The sequence below is a fragment of the Nelumbo lutea genome, chromosome 7 (assembly GCF_056320005.1).
Source record: "Nelumbo lutea isolate HS-2025 chromosome 7, American lotus-T2T, whole genome shotgun sequence".
NCBI classification, from domain to species: domain Eukaryota; kingdom Viridiplantae; phylum Streptophyta; class Magnoliopsida; order Proteales; family Nelumbonaceae; genus Nelumbo; species Nelumbo lutea.
In genome coordinates, this window is record NC_142690.1 from 25,132,479 (window position 1) to 25,157,280 (window position 24,802).

At 37.5% G+C, this 24,802-nt stretch overlaps 2 protein-coding genes across 3 annotated transcripts; both read right to left on the bottom strand.

Moving 5' to 3' along the window:
- Positions 1 to 337: 337 nt before the first annotated feature.
- Positions 338 to 16,446, bottom strand: LOC148845748 (Fe(3+) dicitrate transport system permease). 2 transcript variants are annotated; one of them, XM_088954713.1, is made up of 4 exons: positions 16,171 to 16,446; positions 15,748 to 16,043; positions 4,430 to 4,757; positions 338 to 722 (listed from the first exon to the last, which is right to left on the bottom strand). In XM_088954713.1, exons 2-4 carry the CDS (start codon positions 15,893 to 15,895, stop codon positions 521 to 523), a joined length of 678 nt encoding a protein of 225 aa, XP_088810839.1. In that variant the 5' UTR covers positions 15,896 to 16,043; positions 16,171 to 16,446; the 3' UTR covers positions 338 to 520. The 2 variants fall into 2 exon arrangements, with proteins under 2 accessions (XP_088810839.1, XP_088810840.1); XM_088954714.1 differs by lacking the exon at positions 16,171 to 16,446 and having other exon boundaries at positions 15,748 to 16,140.
- A 5,474-nt stretch (positions 16,447 to 21,920) lies between these two features.
- LOC148845749 (DUF309 domain protein) lies at positions 21,921 to 24,495 on the bottom strand. The gene is made up of 3 exons (XM_088953315.1): positions 23,955 to 24,495; positions 23,703 to 23,850; positions 21,921 to 22,351 (listed from the first exon to the last, which is right to left on the bottom strand). The coding sequence occupies exons 1-3, from the start codon at positions 24,351 to 24,353 to the stop codon at positions 22,137 to 22,139; spliced, it is 762 nt and encodes a 253-aa protein (XP_088809441.1). The 5' UTR covers positions 24,354 to 24,495; the 3' UTR covers positions 21,921 to 22,136.
- Between the last annotated feature and the right edge of the window lie 307 nt (positions 24,496 to 24,802).

The window sequence follows — 24,802 nt, forward strand, 5'->3', positions numbered from 1 at the left end:
GAGTAAAATAATTTTTTTCTTGTTAGTGAAAAAGCGGATTTAATTAATTGTCAGAATAAAACTTAGGAATACTATAAAATAATAGGGAAGATGGCCGAGTACACACGCTAAAAAAACATAAAAAAAGATGTGCCGGTGAAACCCCCCGATACACGCTCCAGTATCAATATTGAAACTTGTTTAAAACCAGTTCCTGCGGAAAGCATTAGACGTGCTCAACGACAGATAACCAAGGAAGATGGCCGAGTACAACGGAGAAAGAAGAAATCGTCATCTACCACTTTTGACTCATGACGACCTCATACTTGGGGCAGACAAAGTTGGCATACATAAACAATTTACAAATGAGCTAGGTCAGTCAATCAAACCTGCCCCGCAAATGAATTGCTGTTCGATACCCATTGTTATGGCACAAGTAACAACAGTTCACAATTCTCTACCTTCAAGTATAACCAAATGTATTCTTCTAACCGACTTATCAAATACAAATTGCAGGATTACAACAAAATGGAAGACACCCTTACGGGACAATCAACTTCCTGTGCAAATTTTCAAAAGAATGCTCATGCCCTTCATGATCGTGAAAAAGAAGTGTTAAGATTCCGACCAGACAGAGCACAGAACCAACAAGAAGTTTATCATGCCGCTCCACCCAGTGAAACTTGAGCTGGCTAGCACCGTAGTAGGAGAGTGCAACCAGTGAGGTCATAACTATAATAGTACTGCAATCACAGATATCAAACATAAGGTTAGTGTATCAGAAGTTCTAACTAACCAAGATTGAAAACTAGAGAGACCAATATTTTGTCAAAGTATTGACAGCAAAACACAAGCAAGGTGGAAACCCCCTCCAGATGAGGGGGTTGTAAAGCTGAACTTTTTTTTTGATCAATATTGTAAAGCTGAACTTTGATGGGAGTAGTCAAGACAACCCAAGGCCTTGGAGTATTGGAGGGATCTTGAGGGACAAGGACAGCAACATTCTCTTTATTCTCAGGTCTAGTGGCAGTTGGAGATTAGAAGGGCTGAAATACTAGCAGCTGTATAAGGCTTACAGATTGCCAACCAACTTGGAGTGGAGAATTTGTTAGTTGAAGGAGATTCGAAGGTGGTAATGGGTTGGTTACTGAATCCGGATACTGTTATTTGGGGCTACAGAGATCTTTTCAAAAAAGTAAAATGGCTTACAAGGAATATGTCAGTCAGTTTTCAGTGGGTTAGAGATAGACAAATGCCTTGGGCAGATTCTTTGGCTAAATAAGGGGTTTCTCGGATTTCTTTGTATTGGGCTAATTTATAGTTTGTATATTGGTAAGAGTAGGGTTTGTACTCATCCCAATGAGGAGGTAACATCTCGTGCCTCCTCCTAGGCAGATTGTACTCTCCTTTCCTCTCTATAATAAAATTATTTACTCATTCATCAAAAAATAAGAATTCAGCATATAGAAATGTCAGTTTACCAGGCTTCATGCAATGCATCAGGCTTTGTCACCACATGAAATGAAAACATTTAAATGTTCAGATGTTTTTAATATCCCACTAACCAAATAAAAGCAACACAAAAAATACAAGAAAAGAAATGAGAAGAAAAGAATTAGGCATTTTGTACAGAAGACCATAGGTGAAAGAAACAGACCCAAGAAGGAAATCCTTAGTTCCAACTTTTGAAAAGCTGGTATTGACAACATGGATCAATGGACTAAAAAGGGACGATTTGCCCAGTGTTGGCATAAAGAATGCCTCCCAGGAAAAAAAATGCGGGTACAAATAAAGTAATATAATATATCTTACAACCTGAAAATAAAGGTAGTTACTAAAATCCTCAGTTTCCTACCAAATGAGAGATCTATTTGCTCACTTGGGTTCTCTATAGAGGTAGAATAATGTCCACTTGGGCAACATATGTGTTGCGTGAATATGGCAAAAAATAAGGTGATTAGAATAGTTGACTATTGAAGCATTAAGATAGGATTCATAAGCATTCTCACAATGACTTGGGGCCTGCCTGGGGGGGGAGGGGCCTGCCACCCACACCCTTGAAGAGGAGTTAGTAACATCGGTGGTACTTTTCTGAGAGTTTGAGAGCTAAGCCTTTTAACAAGCTTGACACTTAATCTTCTTTCTACCATATTGAGATTGAGAATTCATCGACATAGAAGTCCACTTGGCCAAAGGTTCTGACAAGGGCAACTAAAATAGGAGTGTCACTAATATTCTGCTCCCAAGAATCCCTAGGAAATCTTGAGGATATTGGGGTAGAGATTTTGTAGTGAATATCCTATGAGATTCTTGGACAAGAGTTCAAGTGGGAGGGGAAGCCTTGCGCCAGTGACCCATAACCGTTACCTCTCTTGTGAACATCAACTGCAGGGCTGGTCAATGTCATTGACTAAGATTTATCATGGTTGGGGTAATTCAATATTTCAAGACTCTACTAGTTCCTTTAGGAATTTCACAATAAATCCCTAAAAACAAAGATGGCCTTAAAGAAGGTGATGTAGAATGGAGTAGGGCTCCTATGAGTTTCAGATCTGGTGGTGGGCTTTGTAGGGGTAAAAGTAAGTATGCATTTTGTTGTCCACCAAAGAATGAGTAAATAATCAGAAAGAGGGGGCGGGGGACTCTTGCTGTTAGGCTAAGCAGCAAAGAGAAAGATCACTTAGAAGTGAGAGAGAGAGAGAGAGGGAGGGGGGAGAAAAATTCTTGGTAACAACAAGAATTCACTAAATCAAACTTTATTCTTCAAATCAACTCTTCTTTAATTGCAATTACAATGACTCTATTTATAGACTCAACTTATAAAGTATAAACTAGGATGCCCCTTTATAGACTCCAATTTGGACTAGGATACCAACCAACTCTAATTTAAAGACACAAGAAATTACTAAACATGATAAACTGCGAGTACAAGAATTACTATAAATAGTAATCCTGAAAGTTCACATAAATAGTAATTTTGAAATAGCAATAAGATTCTAAAAAAAAACAATATTCTATTATTAAGACACCTATAACTAGAATATAAATGAAGAAAAAAACAAAGCAATACCAACATCATATCACCCAAAAATTCTGAAATTGGTGTAGGATTTGGAAAATTGATTTAGTTCTCCACGAATTCTTTCATTGCTTTTTTTCTGATCAATGAATTTTTTCATTGCTTTCATATCAGCTATCAGAAGGTAGGTATCCTCACAATGTCAGGATAGGATACAAGAAGCTTAGTGCTCAGAAGGAGGTCATGGAGAATAAAAAGACTTTCATTTGTTTCTAAACCACCTTCTCCTAACATGGCAATATTTGGTGTAATAGCCTCAACAACATTGCCAAAAGGCAAGGATCATAGTGAGAACCAAGGAGACAAGGGAGGTGAAAAAGAAGTTCCACCTGCCCTCCCCCCTCAGATCTCTTGTTCTCACATGTTCCTCATTTGTCATGTTTACTGCAATATAATGGCCTCAGCCACACTGCAGAAGAAGCACCTCTTTCCCAGGCAATTTTTTATCCAGAACAATGTAATTGTCCAATTATTAATTTACTTTGGAAAATCCCTTTTTTTTTCCAAAGGGATGAAAAAAAAGTATTTATCAAAAAAAAAAACTTTGGAAAATCTCCAATATATGGTTGTGCGCAGGGCTAACATATGATGGTTTTGATAACAAGAACAATCCAGAGAATCAGCTATCACCGGGCCCACAGTCTGTATTGGAGATGACATCCCTCCACCAGGGCTCAGTGTTACATGGACACCAACACAAGAATTAGAATCCAACATGTGTCCAAAAGTCTGACTGAACAAAATGAAGAAACAAGGACCTGTGTATAAATATGTAAAAAAATAGAAAGTATTAACATAGCACATATTTGTTGAATTTTATAAACCTATAGAAAAAGGTCTAAAAAATTCACTTTGTTACTTAAATTTTTTCTTTTTTGATAAAAGAACACTGTAAACTAAAAAGAAGGCCAAGCAACATTATTCAGGTCCAAAAAAGAGGGGGGAGCCCACCAAATCACATCATCAGAAAAGCTTTTATCCCTACACAGTCTACCCCAGATGGCTCAAACCAACATTTGGTATGGGTAAGTACCTTTTACAAGTGTCCTTCATGAATCCATGGAGTAAGGAATCTGACACTCTGATGTAGAAAATTCATCCATTTTAGGTTTAGGATGGTCCATCTCTAGGGGCTCTCAATTAGAATATGGAAAGGTGGACTTAAATGGCCTATAGAAAAATATGGGCCAAGAAGCAAACATCAACTTATCAATGTCATCTCGGCATACATGAATAAATACATACCTATATGCATATGTATGTATGCACATGCATACATACTAAACATTAATGAGATAAGATAGATGAAATATATATACTTTAAACCACTAAAATTTGCTCCAGGTGGAGTGTTGTTGTCACCATATATACCTGAAAAGCAGCACTATGACAGCAAGTGCCATCATGGAGGAAGAGTTTCCAACTGCAAGAAACACTGGGAGTGTGGTTGCACAGGGAGATAATGCAGGAACAAGAACAAGCCCTGCAACAGCCATTTTCTCCATGGGATGGTTGTGAGTATGGCTATGACCACCCTTTCCACGCAAAAACAGAATTATATAACTACCTCCAAGAACTATAAGCAATAGAGAAGCAAGTTTATGCACTGTTTCCTCGCCAGCAATAGTATTTGCCATGGTAACTGCTGTTATACCAAGCAGTGCAGTTGAGATTACATGCAAAACTGCTCCAAATCCCGCTGCATAAAAGGAATATTTGAGCAAAATAAGTACAGTAACAAGTAGACTTACAAATGTATGCAGCCAGAAAGCTTTGAGGAAATTACTTTCCATTATTGGAATAAATTTATACAGCAACTTATTCTACCTTTTATGTTCTGGTTCTTGTCTGAATCAGATTAAGGATTGATGTATCCTCAATATCTCTCTCAACAAAATACATTGACCCTTTTTTGGTCCCACATGAGGTTCCAGAATTAGTTGTTCACATTCAAATGGCTACTCACCATTGGTAGCAAAGAACAACTTTTCTGGTAATAAATGAAAAGGAAATTTTCATTAAAATAAAAATAGCAGATTACAATCAGGAAGGGTGACGAGTAATCTCTCTCCTCTCTTTGGAAACATCCTTAATATATTATAATATGGATGCCAAAAAAAATTAAAATATTTACATATTATATTGTATCCATAATTTTTCACCTATTAAGGAAAAAACATAACAAGAAGAAAGTACATGTGCTTTAATGACCACTTCCAATGTTTCTCAACTCTGAAGTTGAAAATGACTCCTTGGACACCTCATTAAACTCTGGCAAAATCAAAATCCAACCTAATATATTGAAGAAGGCCTTCAAAAAAATCTTTTCCTTACTGGTCTTTCCTTTTTTTTTTTTTGAAAAAGGTAAGGTAAATATCAGTGTTTTAAAATGTGGAGGCGTGACGCGAGGCGTTCCACTACCTAAAGGCGTGAGGCGTAGTTCAGAATGCAAGAGGCGTAAGCCTCCCGAACACAAGGAGGCGTAATCCTCTTTAAGAGGAGGGGGTAAGGAGGTGGAAGGGGGGATCTTATTGTTTCTTTATTTTTAATAAAAATCTTTAATATTAGGAAGAATAAAGATGCACAACATTAGGTTGAAGGGGGGGGGTCTTGTCGAAGCGAAGGCGAGCAGAGCAAGACCCCCCCTAACTCAAAAAAAAAAACAAATTGGGCTGCATCAAAAAGGGGGCCGGGGGGCGAAGGGGGCAAACCACTTTCTTTCCCCTTATCTTTTCTTCCCTTTCCTTTTCTTTTCTATCCTTTTCTCTTTCTTTTCCTTTCCTTTCCCTTTTTTTTCTGTCTTTCTATATAAGATGTGTATGAGGCGTACGTCTCCACAGCTTTTAAAACACTAGTAAATATTATTAATTGAGAACCAGAATACAGAATACAATTGGCCTCTCAGCATAACTGGGGCCCAAAACCAAGAAAACATTACAAGATATCACCAGCCATCAGCTGGGATCCCAAGACCCTTGGTTGAATCCCTTTACAGCAGCAGTCCAGGAGTCTAACTTCCCAAAAAAGAAAGGAAATTAGTTGATCCACTTCACTATGCTTGTTCTTGAAAATTCTGCTGTTTCTTTCAGCCCAAATGGTACTGATTACTGCAGCAGGGATGGAGGACCATACACTTTTTGCTACCTTAGACAATCCTCTTTGATCCCAGAACCACAATAGGTCACAAAAGGTTGCTGGCATAGACTAGTGGAGATGCCAGAGGGACAAGAAGTGGTTCCAGATTGTAGTGGGGACAGAGCAGTGCAGAAATAGGTGGTAACAATCTTCTTCCACTTGATTACAGAACACACAGGACAGATCCTTGAGCACAGTCCAGAGCAAAGCACTTATCTTTGAAGGGACAACCTGACTCTAGACTTTTTCAGCAGGAAACTCAGCTTGAAAACCACTTGCTAGCATAGTTGTCAAGGCGATGCCTAGGCGCCCTCCTAGGCAACTAGGTGCTTTTCAAAGAACGCCTCGCCCAAACGCCAACTACGTTAGGCGCACGCTTAGTGGGATGAAGCAAATATATATTATATAAATTAAATAAAAAATAAAAATATATAATATTTTATTGGTTGTTTTAGTTTTTATAAATAGAACCTATTGCATGTTATCATATTTTTGTTTTGAGGAAAGTAAAAAAAAAGTTAATCTTCGAGGGTTTCACATTGACAATAGAATCGAAGTATCGAACTGAGGAAGATGAGAGAACAACAGCCTCCATCGTTCCCACACAGTCATCTAAAGTCAAGGTGAGTTAATCAGTTTTCTTCTTCTTCCTCTTCCTAGCTTTGTTCTCTGTTTCCTGGTTTAAAACAGTGGTTACACCCCATTTTCTCCTCTTCCTTTTTGTATCCTTTCTCCAAGTTTTTTGAATCATTTTATTGGACTAAAACAGGGGCTCCGCCTCCTTTTGTTCTTAAATTTCCTGCATGTTTTCAGCTTTTTTTTTCTCATTATTGGTGTCTGAAACAGGGGCTCCACCCCTTCTTTTATTCTTCATATTCTTCTTTTATTTTAGTATTTTTTTTTCACCAGCTTTTCTGGGTCTAGAACAGGGGCTCTGCCCCCTTCTTTTGTTCTTAATTTCTTCCATTTTTTCAGCTTTTTTTATTTTGTTCTCATTATTGGTTTCTGAAAAAGGGGCTCCATCCTTTCTTTTCTTCTTCATATTTCTTCTTTTGTTTTAATATTTTTTCACCAGATTTTCTGGGTCTAGAACAGGGGCTCCGCCCCCTACTTTTCTTTTCCATTTTCTTCTTTTATTTTAGTATTCGTTCCCTATGTTCAGTTCTTTCAAGTTCTAACTTTTAACTTGTAGGTTGCAAATCTAATATATTGTTTTGCCTACTTGAAGCAACACTGCAAGAAATACAAGCACAAAAGTAAGTGCAGAATACATAAAACCAATAAAAACTAGTTCAAAGGGGGTAGAAATCATCGGCAAGCCTTAGTTTTAAATTCCATCGCTTAGGCGAGGGCTAGGCACTCGATGGTCACCTAGCCTCGCCTTGGCGCCTTGAAAACTATGCTTGCTAGGTTCCTGGCAAAGGAGTTAGCAGAGAATACACCACCATTACTCCAATTCCAGTTCCAGGTGTCCTCTTCCATCAGGTTCAGGTTCTGGTTGGACAACAATTCCAGCAGATTAGAAACAAGGTCCAGCTCCCGATCCTGAAAACTTCTTCTGAAAGAAGGGCACCAAACCTGGATGTTGTCTTGGACCTCAGCAGTCAGCCACCAAGATATCTTGATTCTCTGCAATCTGGTACAACTGAGGAAATAACTCTGCTAAAGATCTACTACTGCACCAAATATCCTTTCAAAATTTTACCCTCTGTTCATTTCCCAGCTTAACTGAAAGACCCCTATTTATCAGAGGGAAGACTTCTATGATTACCTTCCAGATGGAACACCCCAGAGAGGTCACAGAAACAGTTGTCACCCAATCCCCATAGTCTGTGTTGTATTTGGCTGCGACCAGACTTCTCCACCAACTATCTCTTTCTTTACCAAATCTCCATATCCATTTACCTAGAAGAGTCTTATTAAAGACCTTCATTTTCCTGACCCCGAGACTACCTTTTCTTTTAGGGGCACAAACCTGATCCCACCTTTTCTCCTCTTCCCACCCCTTCCAAAGAAAATCTCTCTGCAGCTTTTCCACTTTTTCGGCCACTTTCCTTGGCATTAGGAAAAGAGACAGAAGTAGGAGGGCAGATTTGATAATGAACTTTTTAGAAGAGTAATCCTACCACCTAAGGATAGACATTTGGATTTCCAATGAAGTCCACTTCTTTTCTAACCTCTCCAGAACTGGCTCCCACACTAAGGCTGATGTGCATTTAGCTCCCAAAGGGAGCCCCAAATAAATAGTTGGCAGGAAACCAACTTGACAGGCTAGAACCTCAGCTAACTCTTGAATGTTTTCTACTTTTTCCACTGGAATTAACTTGCTTTTGGCCCAGTTGACTTTTAGGCCTGAAACTACCTCAAACCAGCAAAGAACCCTAAAGAGCACTCCCAACTGTTCCACATCAGCATCAATAAAGCAGAGGGTATCATCAGCAAATTGGAGCAATTGGACTTTTTCTCTCCCCGGGGTGGTTTCAAAACCTTGCCACAAGCCCTCATTTCCCACCCGGTTCACAAAGGCTGTTAATAATTCCATCACACAAATAAAAAGAAGAGGAGAGAGGGGGTCTCCTTGTTGAAAACCTCTAGAGCTCTTAAAGAAACTAGCTGACTGACCATTCACTAGGACTGAAAATTTAGGAGAAGTGATGCAAACCTTTATCCAATTCCTCCATCTTTGCCCAAAATTCATTCTTTCCAACACAAAGTCCAAGCATCTCCAGTTAATATGGTTGTAGGCCTTTTCCAAGTCCAGTTTACAAATCAGCCCAGGTTTTTCTTCCTTTTGCCTTGAATCAATCAGTTCATTAGCCACCAAAACACTATCCAACATTTGTCTTCCCAGCACAAAAGCAAACTGATTTTTTGCAACCACTGAATTCAGGACCTTCTTCATCCTTTCAGCTAGAACCTTGGCTAAGATTTTGTAGAAGCTGTTTAACAGACTTCTTGGTCTTAAGTCCTTTATATTTGTAGCTCCCTCCACCTTTGGGATTAAAGAAATAAAAGTATCATTCAGCCTTCTTTCAAGAGTAGCTTTAGAGTGGAATTCATGAAAAACTTTCTTTTTTTTTTGAAAAAGTAAGGTAAATATTATTATTATTTTTTAATATTATTAATAGAGAACCGGAAAAACTTTTATCATCTCCCAGCACTTTTTATAGAATAAGTTTGTGAGCCCATCTGGCCCTGGAGATTTGTCAACTTCCAAGCTTTTTATCACTTGCCAAATCTCTTCCTCTGAGAAGGGAATTTCTAATTCTCTTTGTTGTGCATCTGAAATCCTATTCAAGTCCAAATCAAGAGGGAGGGGTCTTCATTTCCAACTTTCCTTGAACAGATTTGAAAAGTAGTGGGTTGCTATACTTTTCAACTTAGTCCAAGATTCACCCACTTGGCCGTCATTCTCTAGTCTTTCAATTTGACTGACTCTTCTTCTTGCATTTGCCATCTTGTGAAAGAAACCAGAATTTTTATCCCCTGCTTTCAGCCAGTTAACTTTTGCTCTCTTTCTCCACTTTAGCTCATCCCTGTAAGCTAACTTATCTAGAGTCAGCTTTGTTTCAAGCCTCTTTTTCCTCTCTTCTTTTGACAAAGAACCAGTCTCTTCAGCTAAATCAATTTCCTTAATTAAATTCAGGCAGTTCCTTTTTTCTGATTCCGATTACTCTTTATAGCCTTTCTTCCAAGACTTTAGAAACACTTTGACTGAACTGAGCTTCTTTGCAAGGATATGCGAGCTGGAACCAAAAAATCTGTTTCTGACCAAACTGAAGCTAACACCTGCCCTAAGTTATCTTCTTCAAACCAGGCATTTTCCATTTTGAAAGAGCATTTTTTCTAGACCCCTGCAACCCACATAAGAGCTGAATTGGAGAGTGATCAGAAATGGGCTGCAGAAGGGCAACTTGCTTCAATTGTTGGAAAGACTCTTCCCAATCCGGGGAGATCAGAAATCTATCCAGCTTGACCAAAGCCGGATTTTCTTGGTTATTTGTCCAAGTACATTGCCCCCCTAAGAGAGGCAGATCTATTAATTCAAACTGATTAACAAAATTTGCAAAGCTTTTCATCTCCCTTGTCCTCCGGCTTCCTCACTTGCAGTCCTCCAGGAACCTGACTACATTAAAATCCCCTCCCAAAACCCAAGGGATGTTATACCCCCTTCTCACCTCAGCTAAATCCTCTCAAAGTCTCTCCCTTTTTGAGCCAACCGTCGGGCCAGAGGATTAGTAAAGCACCTGCTGAACCTCTGGCCAGCTTCCCTACCCACCTCACTTGGCCCTGACCCAATATACTTCTAACCACCCCGACCTCCACAAATTCTAGCTTTGTTTCTTGTAGGAACACCACATCTAACTTCCAATTTGGTAATGTTATTCATTCATTCATCCTATAAAATGTTTTCTTAAAAAGCAATTAAAACTATAAAATCATTATTTTTTGTGTGAAAACTAAGAATTTAAGACCTAATGTGGACTTGTATGGGTTTGCCTTGAGGGGCGTGGCACAAAGGCGGCTCGTAGAATCAGGAATGTAATATGTTTTACATTACATTAGCTACTTGAAGCAATGCAATTGAATGAAAAAAGAGAATAGAGGTTTTACATGCTTGGAAATGTTTTATATGTTTGATTTTGTTTTTAAATTCTCATTTGAATATGCTTTACATCTTTTGTTTATATATCTTGATTTTAGATAATAGCTTTTTTAAAACATTATTTTAAAATTTAAGTTTATATTTTTATTAATATTATGTTTAATATTTTTTTTATTTTTTTGAATTTTCTGACTTTTTTTAATTTTTAGCATTTTTTTTTTGTATTTTTGCACCTTGCTTCAAAAAGGTGTGTGCCTTGCCTTGCGCCTTGCACCTCAAGCACAAATTGACCCCTGTGCCTTTTTTGCGCCTTGCGCTTTTAATACACTGGTGAAGCTTGTATGTGGTGAAGGTGAATCCTCTATCAAGGGATGCTCGGTTGTGGGTTAGGGAGAAACATGGCAAGTTTTTCTGATCAGCAATGCAGAAATTTAAACTTCCATTAAATCTTTGAAAAGAAAGATTACAACAAGAAATTGTGGAAATCTGAAAAACCCTTTACAAAGCAAACCTACCCAACACATTATCACAATTGTGCCCAACACATTTGTTGTCTTTGACCCTCTTGCTTGGCTAAACCATCTGCCAAGCTATTAAGCAGATCTTCTTACCCATCTTGTTTGAATGCCAATATCTCTTGATAACCACTTGAAGTGCCTAAACTCATTTCTGAGTTGCCAAATCACCCCCACCTTTTTTCAACCACCCCACTTAATTGCCTTGCTCAATTGGGCCAGAAAACAAAGCACATAAATTGCCACCTTCATCCCTTATCACTCTACTAATTCTTGATGGGCCCAGATTGCCAACAATGCCATCAAAAGTTCAATTTCATCCAGCACCCAACTGGGAGTGAGAAGAATGGCAAGCTCTCAACCAAATTTTGCTATCACGCTTTGTTGGGACCCTTTGATAAAATAGCATGGTCTTGGATTTGAAAATCTAAGGTGCCTTCCAAGATTAAATTTTTGTGGCTTGAGGGAAGAGACATAATTCAGGTTGTGGAGGTTCTAGTGAAGCGGGGTTTGTGGTTGGTTGCTCTGTGTTGCCTTTGTATAGTGGTAATGCTTTACCTCTGTAATTCTTGTTTCTTGGTTTGGGTTCTTTTTGCTCTCTGATTGCTCATCATTTGCTACTACACTGTCCATTCACTACCAAATTTGGTTTAACTTCTTTAGGCTTTTTCAGATCTATTGGGCTCTCCCCTATTCTTTAGCTGAGCTGCTTTTCTCTTGGAGATTGGGTCTGATCTCATCAGAAAGTGAAATTTCAGTGAGACTATCATCCTTTTGCCATTTGCTGGACAGTGTTGAAGGAGCAGAACTGTAGGATCTTTGAGGGTAAATCTACTCCTCTGGATGCAGTTATAAGCAAGATGTAATGGATATTGAAAAGTTGGGCTGGTATTTCAAGGATTTCTGAAGGAATACCAGCTCGCCACCTTAATAATCAGTGGTCTTCTATTATATTTTTTGTTTAGTGTATAGGAGCTGAATGTACATGTCCTGTGCATATTTATACACACATCTTTTTGTACACAGTTTAGGGATTCTCACCCTCCTTTATAATTTTCTTTTTGAAGATAAATAAAAATTTTTTATTAACAAAAAGAAGATACAAGGAAAGGTGATAAGCAATCACCCGAGGAGCAGTCATAAAATTTTACCACTTATCAAAAAAAGTTCCTAAAAGAAAAGGAGAGCAGTCATAAAATTTTGGACATACTCAGTTCCTAATGTCATTATTCATTATTTTCAGAAAAAATGGACAGTATTCATTAAATGGAGGCGGAACTAGTGGATTAGACTTCATTCCCCTTCTATTAGAATCACCAGCATTTTCTATGAGTTTAAATTTTACTTGAACCCATTCTATTATGTAGTTTAGACTCTTTGAGTTTACAGGACAATTTTGGAGAATATTATTTCGTCTATTAACCTCAGTTTCTTCCCTTTAATTGTTTAGAATAAGATAATAATTTAAAAGGATGTACCTATGCTTCTTTTTTTTTTGACAATTTACCTATGCTTCTTTTATCATTTCATAGGATATCATGCAATATTTTTGCATATTTCACAATGTTTCCACCGTGTCTATAATTTTTACAATATATATATATATATATATATATATATATATATTATTGGAAACAGTAACTTTCATTAATTCTTTAAGAAACTTAGCACAACTGTCACCTTCAAAAAACAAGGTGACCCCTCCACAGATTACAAACAGGCCCAAAAAAGGTTCTGCCTACTAACTCCTTGCTTTGCTAAAGTATCAAAAGTATCAGCCATTGCATTGGGTGATCTCCTACTCCATTTAAACCTGACTTCAAGCTCCCTTGTTAGTTGCATAATCTCCCTTATAGGCTGTCTAAGGGACCAGGCGCCTAAGCTGTTTGTTTGCATCCAACCTATTACCAATTTCAAGTCTCCCTCCACTTCCAACTGCTGAAAACCCAGCTGTTTAGCCAGCTTGAGCCCTTGTAGGAGTGCCAAAACTTCTGCCCTAAGAGAGTCCCCCAGTCCTATCAGGCCAGAATAAAGGGCCAGGACATTTCCTCCCCCATCTCTAAAGACACCCCCAATTCCAGAGGGGCCTGGATTACCTATAGAACTGCCATCAAAGTTTAAATTAACATCCAAAGATAACGGGGGCAACCAGTCCTCTTGAATAGCTAAAGAGGGGCAGGAAGAAGCTGCTACCACACTCCACCCTCTAATTAAGTCATCTACAGAGATGTCCTTGAACAGATCCAGCGATTTCAGCCAATGTATGATCTTGATGGTGATCCCTTCTATGACTTCATGTGCTGATTTTTCTTTCCCTTGAAAGATTCTGTTATTTCTCTCTTCCCACACTGCCTAAACAACTGCTGCCCTCGTTGCTCTCCACATTACCCTTCCTCTTTTCTTTGACGACGAAAAAAGCTAGATTCAAAAAGATCCACCACGCTTGTAAGAGGAACCCACCTACACCCAAATAGAGAGGAAAACCAATCCCAAATAAGAGAAACAAAAGGACAAGATATTAGTAGATGATTTACTGTCTCACCACTCTTCAAGCAAAGGATACAAACATGAGGGGATAAGAACCAATTTGGTATTTTTTTTTCTGAAGCAAGTCCAAAGTGTTGAATTTTTGGAGAATCACTTCCCAATAAAAAGCCCTCACCTTTGGAGGTACAGGAGCACTCCACACTTCTTTTATAGGAAAAGAGTAAACTAAATTGGAAGAGTGCACTAAAGCATTGAAGAAAGAAGAGCATGAAAAACAACCGGAGGACTCTTCAGACCAAATTCTGTTATCAGGACAAGAATGATCCAGAAACAATGAATTTAAAAGGGAGAAAAGATCATCTGCCAACCCTATTTCTGACTCCCTCAACCCTCTCTTGAACCCTAAATCCCACGCCTCATTAGAAACACGAAAGGTAGAGATGACTTTAAATTTGTTCAAGGACAAGGATGACTTTAATTTTTACATATCTTTATATGACATTTCCAACATTTACGATATTTGGATGACTGATATTTCCATCAACACCCACATTTTAAACCTTGCCCTCAACACACAGATATGCTCTGTTCATAGTAATCAGCCACATGAAGGTTTCCACCCTAGGTGGGACTGTGATGTAGTTCAACCTTCTACAGCAATAGAAGACACGGAAAATTAATTGCTAGAGAGGTAATAAATGTCTGCACCTAGATCTGGAAGGTTACAACAATTTCTAAGTTTGTAGTTTCCATATTTATAACCAGACTTCTTTTGATGGGGGGCAAATTTCCTATTTTTTAGGTGGTCTGGAAACTATTAGTTAAACTCAAATACTATTTTGCTAAGTTTCTATTTCCTGAGTCTCTATTCTTGGGAGTTTTTAGGATTCTAATTAGGACTCAGCTGTGGTTTTAGTAATTGACAAATTTTTATTTCAGCCAATGCTTTGAGAGTTTCTATGTACACATGTAAATCTATCCAAAATAGAATTGAATGAATTAATTTCCGTTCTTCTCTAATCTCTATAGTTGCTTTTTTTTCTCTGCTTTAAGTCAGCATTAGAGAAAGATTTTCTTTTGACATGAGCAAGAATTAAAGGAAAAGTAGATCACTCAATTCTGAAAACAATTTGATGATAACAAGAAGAACAACTTCAGAGGTAAAAGTGCATTTTGTTTTGGAAATATGAAGATGAACTGTTCTGGACTCCTATAGTATATATGTGTAAGGATTGAATCCTATGGCGGGTCTTGGCTCAGTTGGTAAGTTCTATGGCTATTTATAGCAGAGGCTATGGGTGACAGCCCCATGAACTCAAATAAAATAAAATCCTATAGGGAGATGCAGGATGATTAATGAAGTATAAGAGCTGAAGATTGATTAACCATGAAAGTGGTACTCGATCTATGTTGCTAAATTATAGAGATTCATAGAAGACAGCAGGGAATGCAGATACCCCATTTCTAAGAAGGTGCAACTTACACATTCTAAAGCTTCTGTTTACTATTCCAATAGGTAAAACCAGCCAAGAAAATATCACAATTGGTGCCAAAAAATAGGTAACAGCCCGATTTGCCTTCCAACGAGAAACTACCCCAATGATCCATTCCATGAATAGAGAGAATTCGACCTTAAAAGATAGTCTCAGTCAGGATTTTATTCCCTTTTTTTCAGTCAGGATCTTATAAACTGAATACTAAAATTCGAATAAAAAATCTACAAAAAAAGGGGACATCAGCAAAAGAACTTGAACCATTTGCACGAAACTAATTGCAGCAAGCATTGTGTTACAGAATACAGATCCGTGAGAAATTATCACTAATGTTTCCTGCTTCGAGCTTTTGCATTTCCTAATCCTAAAAATATAATGGGAAATAAGAAAAAAACAGACCTACAAAGAATGGGGGGAGAGAGAGAGATGTAAATTAGGAGGAGGCGAACATACTGACAAGAAGAGTCCTCGAAAGCGTCCATTGCTGCGCGCGACCGACGATCGAGAATGGAAGCCAATGAGTAGGAATGAAGGAATGGAGAAGCGAAACAGTCGCAATTCCTCCGATCGTAGACAGATCTTTTGCACTAAAACTCTCCATTTCTCTACCAAAGAAACGAGAAGCAAAAACAAAATCGATAATGATCTACTCCGATTTCGTGATCCACAGAAACAACAAGAAAACGAGAAAGTAGGGGGCTTCGAAATGAATCCTGCAATTTCGAAGATTATCCTCTATCTGGTTATACCTGCATTTACATTGCAATTGCATTACTGAGAAGATATCATGAATTTTAGGGTTTTGATTAAAGGAATATTACCCAAAGAGTAGTAAAGAGAGTATCAAATTCTGAAGGGTTAATTTGTTAAATATACCCTATATTTTCATGCAAGGTGCCAACTGGTTGGTTGGTAAGCTTTCTGCTGATTGTAGAGGAGACTTGCGAATCCCGCGTACTCTGTGTTGTTGGGGGAGGGGTTATGGGTTTGGGTGATGGGCTATCCCCATTGAGTACCCCACACCAGAAGGGGAAAAAAACATACATAGTGACACTGCAAATTCTCAACTGTTAAGTATATAGGCTCAGTTTGGAAGGATTACAAAATATAAATACAAATATGCGAGTGTAAAATCTTGTATTTTGTATTATTTGTATTCCTTTTAAATTGAGTCTAGGGCTCAGTTTGGAAGGAATACAAATATAAATTTGTAGAGTATAAAATCTTGAATTTTTGTATATATTTGTATTTGTATTCTTTTTAAATTGAAGTTCAGTTTGAAAATATAAATATATACAAAATAATACAAAATATAAGGTTTTGCACTCTACATATTTGTATTTATACTCTTTCTAAAGCCCTGAAGACAAATATTAAGTCTAATTCCGTTAAAACCAACATTAAGATAAAAGAATAAAATTATGAAAATGCTTATACTCAAATTCTCTTTTTCATCTTCTTCTACCTTTGGATGCAAATAATGGCGACAAAAAAAATTTGGTAGGCAGTGCATTTGTATGATAACAAAAGCAACATATAAGCATTGCTTAGCATTCATCCCTTCTTCTTGCCTGGAGGCTTCATTATAGAACTCAAATATTCCCTTTTTGTTTCTGAATGCTTTTATTTATGTGTAGACTTTAAATGCTTTGCTATTTTGTGAATTATCATTTATTTTGTATTGCCACTAGATTGTGTCCAAAGGTAGAGGAATGGTAAAAAAAGAAGAATTTGAAGATGGGTATTTTAGTAATTTTTGTCCTCAGTGTAACACCAATTTAGTGGAGTCAAACTTAATTGAATATTTATGGAAGTTCAAGGTACTAAAATGTCACACTTGAAAGTTTAGACCCTTATGTGTTATTACCCCGAAATTACAAGTACCTATCTATAATTTACCCAAAAATACCCTATTATTTCATTAAACTACTTAAATATAGGGGTATAAATGTATCAAATTCAAATCAAATAAAGCAATATCTGAATTTGATTTGATATCCAATAGATATTGAAAATTAAAGTTTGATTTTAAATTCAATTAAATATTTGAATATTCAATTTAATTCGAATTCGACCAATTAATTATTTTAGGTACTTAATAAATATATAAAATAAATATCTTATTTATATAAGTTATATATATGTAGTTTAAATATTATATATAAAATTATATAAAATGTTTTAAGTATTTTATATTATATATATAAATTAAATAATCGATTGAATTCAGATATTTATCGAATTGGATCAGGTCATATATAGATTCGATTTAATTATGTTGAATCTCAAATTCAAAAGCGGATTTTTGAATACTATTGATACCTCTACTTGTAAAGGGTAAAAAAGTTAATTTGACCAAAAAAAGGGCAAAAGGCTTAACACCCCCCCCCCTCGTAAGAACTAAAACCTCCCCTATTAGATACATTAGTCATTATGCATAATGTAATGTAGGTGTTGAAAAGTCTAATATACCCTTATAAGTTATAAGTAGCACTCAAGTCTCAACCCACTAAGTTCGATTGCTCTGCATAAACTACAAATTTGCCAAGAAAATTTGACAAGCGTCATAAAGGTAGGTGCATTCGACAAGCGCCATGACCAACCACTCTTCCATTCATCACCAGGTCTAATGTGAATCTGCAGTGATGTCCACTCTTCAAGTCAATCTTGGAGAAGACCGAGGCTTGGCTAATTTGGTCTAACATCTCCTCCAATCAGGAAATAGGAAATTGGTAACTTTATAGTGATTTTGTTGATCATTTGGTTTATCTATACACACTCTCCACAGCCAACTTTCTTGGGAACTAATGAGCTGGGACTGCACACATGCTAAGGTTGGGCTGGATGTTCCCAACCTTAGCATGTGGATTGTGGATGGTGGTGGCTAGGGGTGTCAATTGTACTTGATTTGGTCCAACCCAATCCAGTCCAATGTAAGTCCATTATAAATGGACCAGCTCCAATCCAATACAATCCAATAAATGTTTTGAATTGGTCCAATTCAATATTTGGACCGTCCAATCTATTTAAATTTATTTTGATTTAGATTGGTTTCAACCCAAACCCGATTTATTGACACATATATTCTTATCTTATATCAATGGACCAGATATTAGCTTTATCCAACCAAATCCAATATAAATTTGTTACAGACGAACCAGGTGCAATCCAATGTAATAAGCATTTTGGACCAGATTGATCCAATCCAATATGTCTTGTTGGTCCATCCAATCCGTCCAATTTGATTTTGGATTGGACCCCATCCAAATTGATTTTGGACTGGATGGGGTCCAATCCAAAACCGATCCATTGACACCCTTAGTGGTGGCGGGCTTCTCGTGTTCTAGTGACTCCCAAGAGGAAGACACCAAGGCTTCCTCATATTCATCCTCATTTTTACAGAGAGTGGATCAATATGAAAGGAAGAGTAAGGGTAGAGATCATGGTTTTTAAAAACGAACTGGTGATCGAACCAGTCGGGGGTCCGGTTACCGGTTTGAATGGTCCGACTGTTTGACTTGAATGGCCAGCCTGTTTTGACAAAAAAATAAAAAAAATGAAAAACGGTCAAAACCATTTAAATGATTAATCGGCCGGTTCAGCGGTTTGTTGACCAAAATCAATGGTTTTGGGGAAAAAACGGTTTTGGAGAAAAACGGAACCGATCAGATGACTAATTCCAGGTTTTTCCGATCCAACTATTCAGTCCAGTCCGGTTTTGAAAACAGTGGTAGAGATAATCACTGTGAGATGCTCTCCTACCTTATTATTCAAGAACCAAGTTAATAAGTTCTTAGAATTGAGCTGATAATTGTTCTCGTCTTTGGTCAATGTAGGTGATGCATTCTTCAAGGTTTTGGACTATGCGGAATTCCTCTACACCCATGAATGAAACTCTTCCCAGTAGTGTGTCCACGTAATAGCCATATATGTTAAATCAATTAGACACTAATACCAGCTGATGCAATTGGTAGTCCTTAGAGGATGAGAACCTTAGGCTGTGTTTGGTTGTAATGCAAATAAATTTGCATTGATGCAAAACCATGGCAGTGAAAACGATTTGAGTGTAAATTCTGACCTATTTGTTGTTTCAAATTTTAGTTTATTCTGTTTGATTGCAGTATAAAGTTCGTACATCGCATGAATCCCCGCTAATTTCAAATATTTTCACGAAGGTATGTCAAACGTGCTTCTTCTTTACTTGCTTTTTGTTTCCAAAAACTTGTAGGAAATGTAATCAAGAACCCCACCAAGGTGCCAAGTTTTTGGTGAAGTTGAGTTTGTTATAGAATAAATGCAGCAAGGGAGAGAGAGACAGACAGAGAAGACCAATAAGATACACATGTGAGATTGTGAGAGGTTGGCTTAGTGGCCTTCTTTTGTTCTCTCCACTCACCTCCTCTACTCTCTTCTTCTAGCCTCGACTCAAATTTTCTTCTTCCATCTTTTTTTTTGTCATCTCTCCCCATGCACTAACAAGTGAAAAACAACAAATTTTGGGGGTTATTTGGCTCTTTTCCTCTATTCATTTCTAATAAGATACACATGTGAGATTGTGAGAGGTTGGCTTAGCGGCCTTCTTTTGTTCTCTCCACTCACCTCCTCTACTCTCTTCTTCTAGCCTCGACTCAAATTTTCTTCTTCCATCTTTTTTTTTGTCATCTCTCCCCATGCACTAACAAGTGAAAAACAACAAATAGTAATGGAAACTAATAACCTCACCTGCATTCATTTGTTTCAATTTTGGCATTTGAAATAGAGGTATCAAGGAAGCTAACCTGCTTTTTTCCTTGAATTTATACTCGATCGAGTTGTTAGGCTGCTACCACCACCAAGGTTTAATAGGAGCTTCGAGTTTGAAGATGATCAAATGGTTAAGGAGGTTTTCTTGATTTATCATGGGGAATGTAGTGCCAATTGAATTTGGTTTCCATATAATAGCCAGAGGTGGGATTGACCAATGTTTTTGAATTGCCATTGTCCCGGATGGTTGGACTGTTCAGCTTGGGAACCATGCAGGCAACCAGTTCCATTTTACCTCAAACTCGGTTTTTAGCCAAAAACTGTTGAATTGGTCAACGATTCATTGACCTGGGCGGTTGAATTCAACCCGTTCAACGGTTTTTTACCATTTTTATTTTTTCGTTGGAACAAGCCGTCTGCTTGAACCAGACAGTCGAACTATCAACCCAAAAACCAATGGCCAGAACAGTTCCAATTCTGAGTTGTTTTTAAAACCTTGGGATTGACACTAAATGGGAAGCGACAAGCAAGGGAATTGGTAGTGTTTAGTTTAGTATAGTCTATTTGTTGCCATTGGGGTGGGCTAAGGAATATTAGTAATCAGGGACTAAAATTTGCAAAGGAACAAATACAATCATCACATGCCCTTGTTGAGATGAGTAAGGGCCAATGGGAGGGGCGCCTCCATTCAAAGTTATACACACCGGAAAATTGTGATTTTAATAGTTATATTGTAGCCTAATGTTTTCACACCATCTAGAGAATCATTTAGGTAAGTGGAAACTTAGGATAGTTGAATTCCTTATGCTCAATTTGGAAGAGTACAAATATAAATATGTACAATGCAAATACATATAAAATAATACAAAATACAAGCTTTTGCACTTTACATATTTATATTTGTACTCCTTCCAAACTCAACGTTAGGCTCGGTTTAGGAGTACAAATACAAATATGCAGTGTAAACCCTTATATTTTGTATTGTTTTGTATATATTTGTACTCATTCCAAACAGAGAATAACATGGTCCTTAAACTTCTTGAAAAGTGGGGGTGGCAATTGAGTGGGTTTGGGCAGGTTGGGTTTGTTCAACCAAATCCATTTGACCCATCAACTTGTTAATGGCTCACTTAAATAAAATTAAATGGGTTGGGTTCAACCCAAAACCTCCTTGATCCAACCAATCCCGTCCAACCCAAACAGCTTGAATTTTATGAAAACTAATAACAAATTCCCTTTTGAAAACTTAGTTAGGCATGACTTAGTGGTTAAAGTGATGTCTTTCACATAAGTGTCCAACTTTCATATCACATTACACGCACATTATTTTTCCATGGAGAATCCAAGAGCAATTAATCATTTGAGGTCATTTGAATATATTTGAGTTCTGGATATGGTTAAGTAGCTCAGGTTTGAATCAAATTAGACCAGCCCAAGTAATCTAGCTGGATTTGCATTTCGTTTGATTGGATCAGGTTTAACCAGACTGCTTGACCTAAATCAGATCAAGCTGAATTAGTTAGCTTTAGGATGCTTTGTGTTTCGTAGTTAGAACCATTTAGGGTCCGTTTGGTTTGGAGTTAGAATCGGAATCAAAATGGTTCGGAGCAGGAATGAGATTTCATTCCCAAGAGAGGGGCAAGGAATAGTCATTCCATCTGCTTCGACAAGACCCCCCCCCCCAACTAATGTTATGCATCTTTATTCTTCTTAATATAAAAGATTTTTATTTATAAAGAAAAAATGAGATCCCCCTTCCTCTTCATCCTCCTCCTAACCCCCCTCTTCATAATCTCCTTGTGTTCGGGAGGCTTACACCTCTTGCGTTCTTAACTACGACTCATACCTCTAGGTAGTGGAATGCCTTGTGTCATGCCTCTGCATTTTAAAACATTGAATATTATCTAAAGATTCTCCTTTATGATGGTGCAAACCTTCATTGTTACATAAGATTTTGAATCATATCCTTTACATTTTCAGTAATGCTGACAAAATATTCAAGCTGAAAAGAAAAAAAAAAAAAAGAATTAGATTCAATGTAATAGATATGGGTTATATGTTATGGGCTAAATCATCACAAATTGATAGAGTCAGCAGAATTAACAGGCCATTAGATCTTCTTCTGTTGCATGAATAGTGGGAATCTTGACCCTCACGGGATTTCTGATGTGGTAGGATTCCTCGGGGCAGAAAACTATATAAGGAACATTGTTGTCACTCTTTAAATGATATAGGCACTGCCCAGCAGCAAAACTACCAAGAAGTTGATATGACTGCTCTGAGCCATCCATTGTGATGCAAAAATCATCAGCACCTGCAGATAAATTTAAGTTTCAGTATTTAAAAGACAAATGAGCTCCACCTCCACTATAAACTCACTTGTACAACCAGAGTTAGATACAGATTAATTGGAACACAGAGTTGATCTGCAATCTTAATATTATAAACACCACAGTAGTCCACATAATACATGTCAAAGGGGAGGAAATCAGTCAAATCTTTTATTTAGATGGGCAAGCTTCAACAATATTGGATAACCATCATTAATATATAATCCTGCCAGGGAGTTCGGTTAAAATTAGCCTGATCAATCAAATTTAATGATCTGCTATGAAGACCCATCCTTCTGCCCTGCTGTATTCAAATTACTTTCAAAGTCAAACCAATGCGATGATCCAGTTATGTGCAATTTTGGAATGGATCTGGCCTTGAAAAAAATTTGAAGTTAGAAAGTTTTTTACTTGGACTATAAGATAATGTTTTGCACCTTTTCCACTATATTTTTCCTTTCTAGTTTCAAGTTGAGTACCAATGTCAGAAAGTTTCTAGTTGAAAAAAATTTAAAGTTAGAAAGTTTTTTGCTTGGACTATAAGCTAATGTTTTGCACCTTTTCCACCTCTATATTTTTTCCTTTCTAGTTTCAAGTTGAGTACCAATGAATGAAATCCTCTGTGCTTTGTAATTTTCTTTTTAATGGAGATCCCTGTTTTCTTTGTTCAAGATGTGTTTGTGTGTGTCTCTCTCTTGCTTTTTGTTTCATTTTCCTTGCATGTCTTTGCATAGTTCATTTCTCTTGTAAGTAACAATCTATAAAACTAAATATTTTTAGTTGTATTCTTCATATATTCACAGGAAAGTGTTCAGACTGGATATTGGATAACTGTAGAACCACACCATGGTGGCAATAACATCAGTTTCAGAGGTAGAGCTAGGGGAAAAAGTTTGGGGAGAAAACTTATCATCATCATCATCATCTAAGCCTTGTCCCAACTATATGGGTTGGTTACATTAATCTTGTTTTGCCATTCTGTTCCGTTCAGTGACATATCCATTGTTAAATGGAGCTACTCATAAATTCCTTTCTAAGACTTCATTTCTAAGTAGACATGTTCATGGGCTGGGCTTGGATTGATCTTTTGCCAAAATTTGAATACGCCTGGTACGAAGCAGTGTAAAATGTTCATGGGCCAAGCTCAAAGCCTGGCATATGGGACAAGCTTAGGGGTGATCATGCGAACAAGACACGGTTTGAAGTTCCGAGACTGACTTGATACAAGAGATTTTTTGACTGCAATCCCCTCAGAAATCTCTTTTTTTTTTTCACAATAACTGCTCTTAGATAAGCTAAATTCTGAAAAAGAGATTGGTTGAAATTATGACTTACAGGCAGCTAATTCTAACTGAGTCTGGTATATAAAATTCAAAGCTTCAGAAATCTCCTGCTCGAACCGATGAAAAGGCCCACTTGTAAAGTTCATCTTCCGAAGCTTACACAACCCCTCTCCCAGTTCCATCATCGCCCCTCTATGATTCTGCATTCAGCAAAGAAAGAAAGTAATTAAATTAACTAAAGAAGTTGAATAAAATTACAGATGAAAGCTTCGAAAAGGCCGACAAATGCACAAGTAATAAGTACCTGGTTAAAGAGGTGATGAAACCCCACGGCGCATTGTAGAATCCCATGGATCAGAGTTCGTCTCGGCTCCTCTGCTTTGTTCCATAGAGCTTCGAGAAAGTCGTGGCACTTATAGTAATCCCTGTTGTTGAAGAGCAAAACCGCTTCATCGAAGTTACAATTCTCACCTTCTTCATCATCCTCGAAGAAATCATCGCTCGAGAACCGATAACAAAGGCGAAAACAATCGAGACTTCGTTCCCCGGAAGCTTCATAAATCCTTGGATTCCGACATTGAGATTGGAAGAATGAACGAGAATCGCATCCGAAGAATAAACTTCGAGGGGAGAGTTGAGGCTGCGATCGTGGAGTGAGTTGCAAAGTTGTCAACGTTAGAGCGGAGCTCGATGAGATCGCCATTGCTGACCAAAAGCCCTTGCAAGTCTGCAACTGCGTCCATTTTGAGTAGCTTCCTCCCTCTGTATTCTTTCCTTGCTTTTCCGTGTGGTTGGCAGTTGGCGAGGTTGCAAGATATCTACGAGTAGCGACAAAAGTATAGTTCGAAGCATCTGGAATTGCATAGTCGACATAGATAAACTTGGTAGATTTTTCTATCCGTATATTCGGTTTTTTTTTCTTCGGAATGCCCCTCCCTTGCGCCTCCAAAAGAAATTTACGGAAAAGTACGGTCTGATTTCCACTGGAAAGTTATAAACATTTAAATGTTTGGAGAAAATGGAGGTGTTTTTGGTCTATTGGCGGAAAAAGTTGACCCCATCTAGGTCAATTTGACTTAGGGTTTGGCTTTTCAATTCATACACTAAAATAGGGTTTATGATCTGAATATACTTTGTCATTATTGACAACCA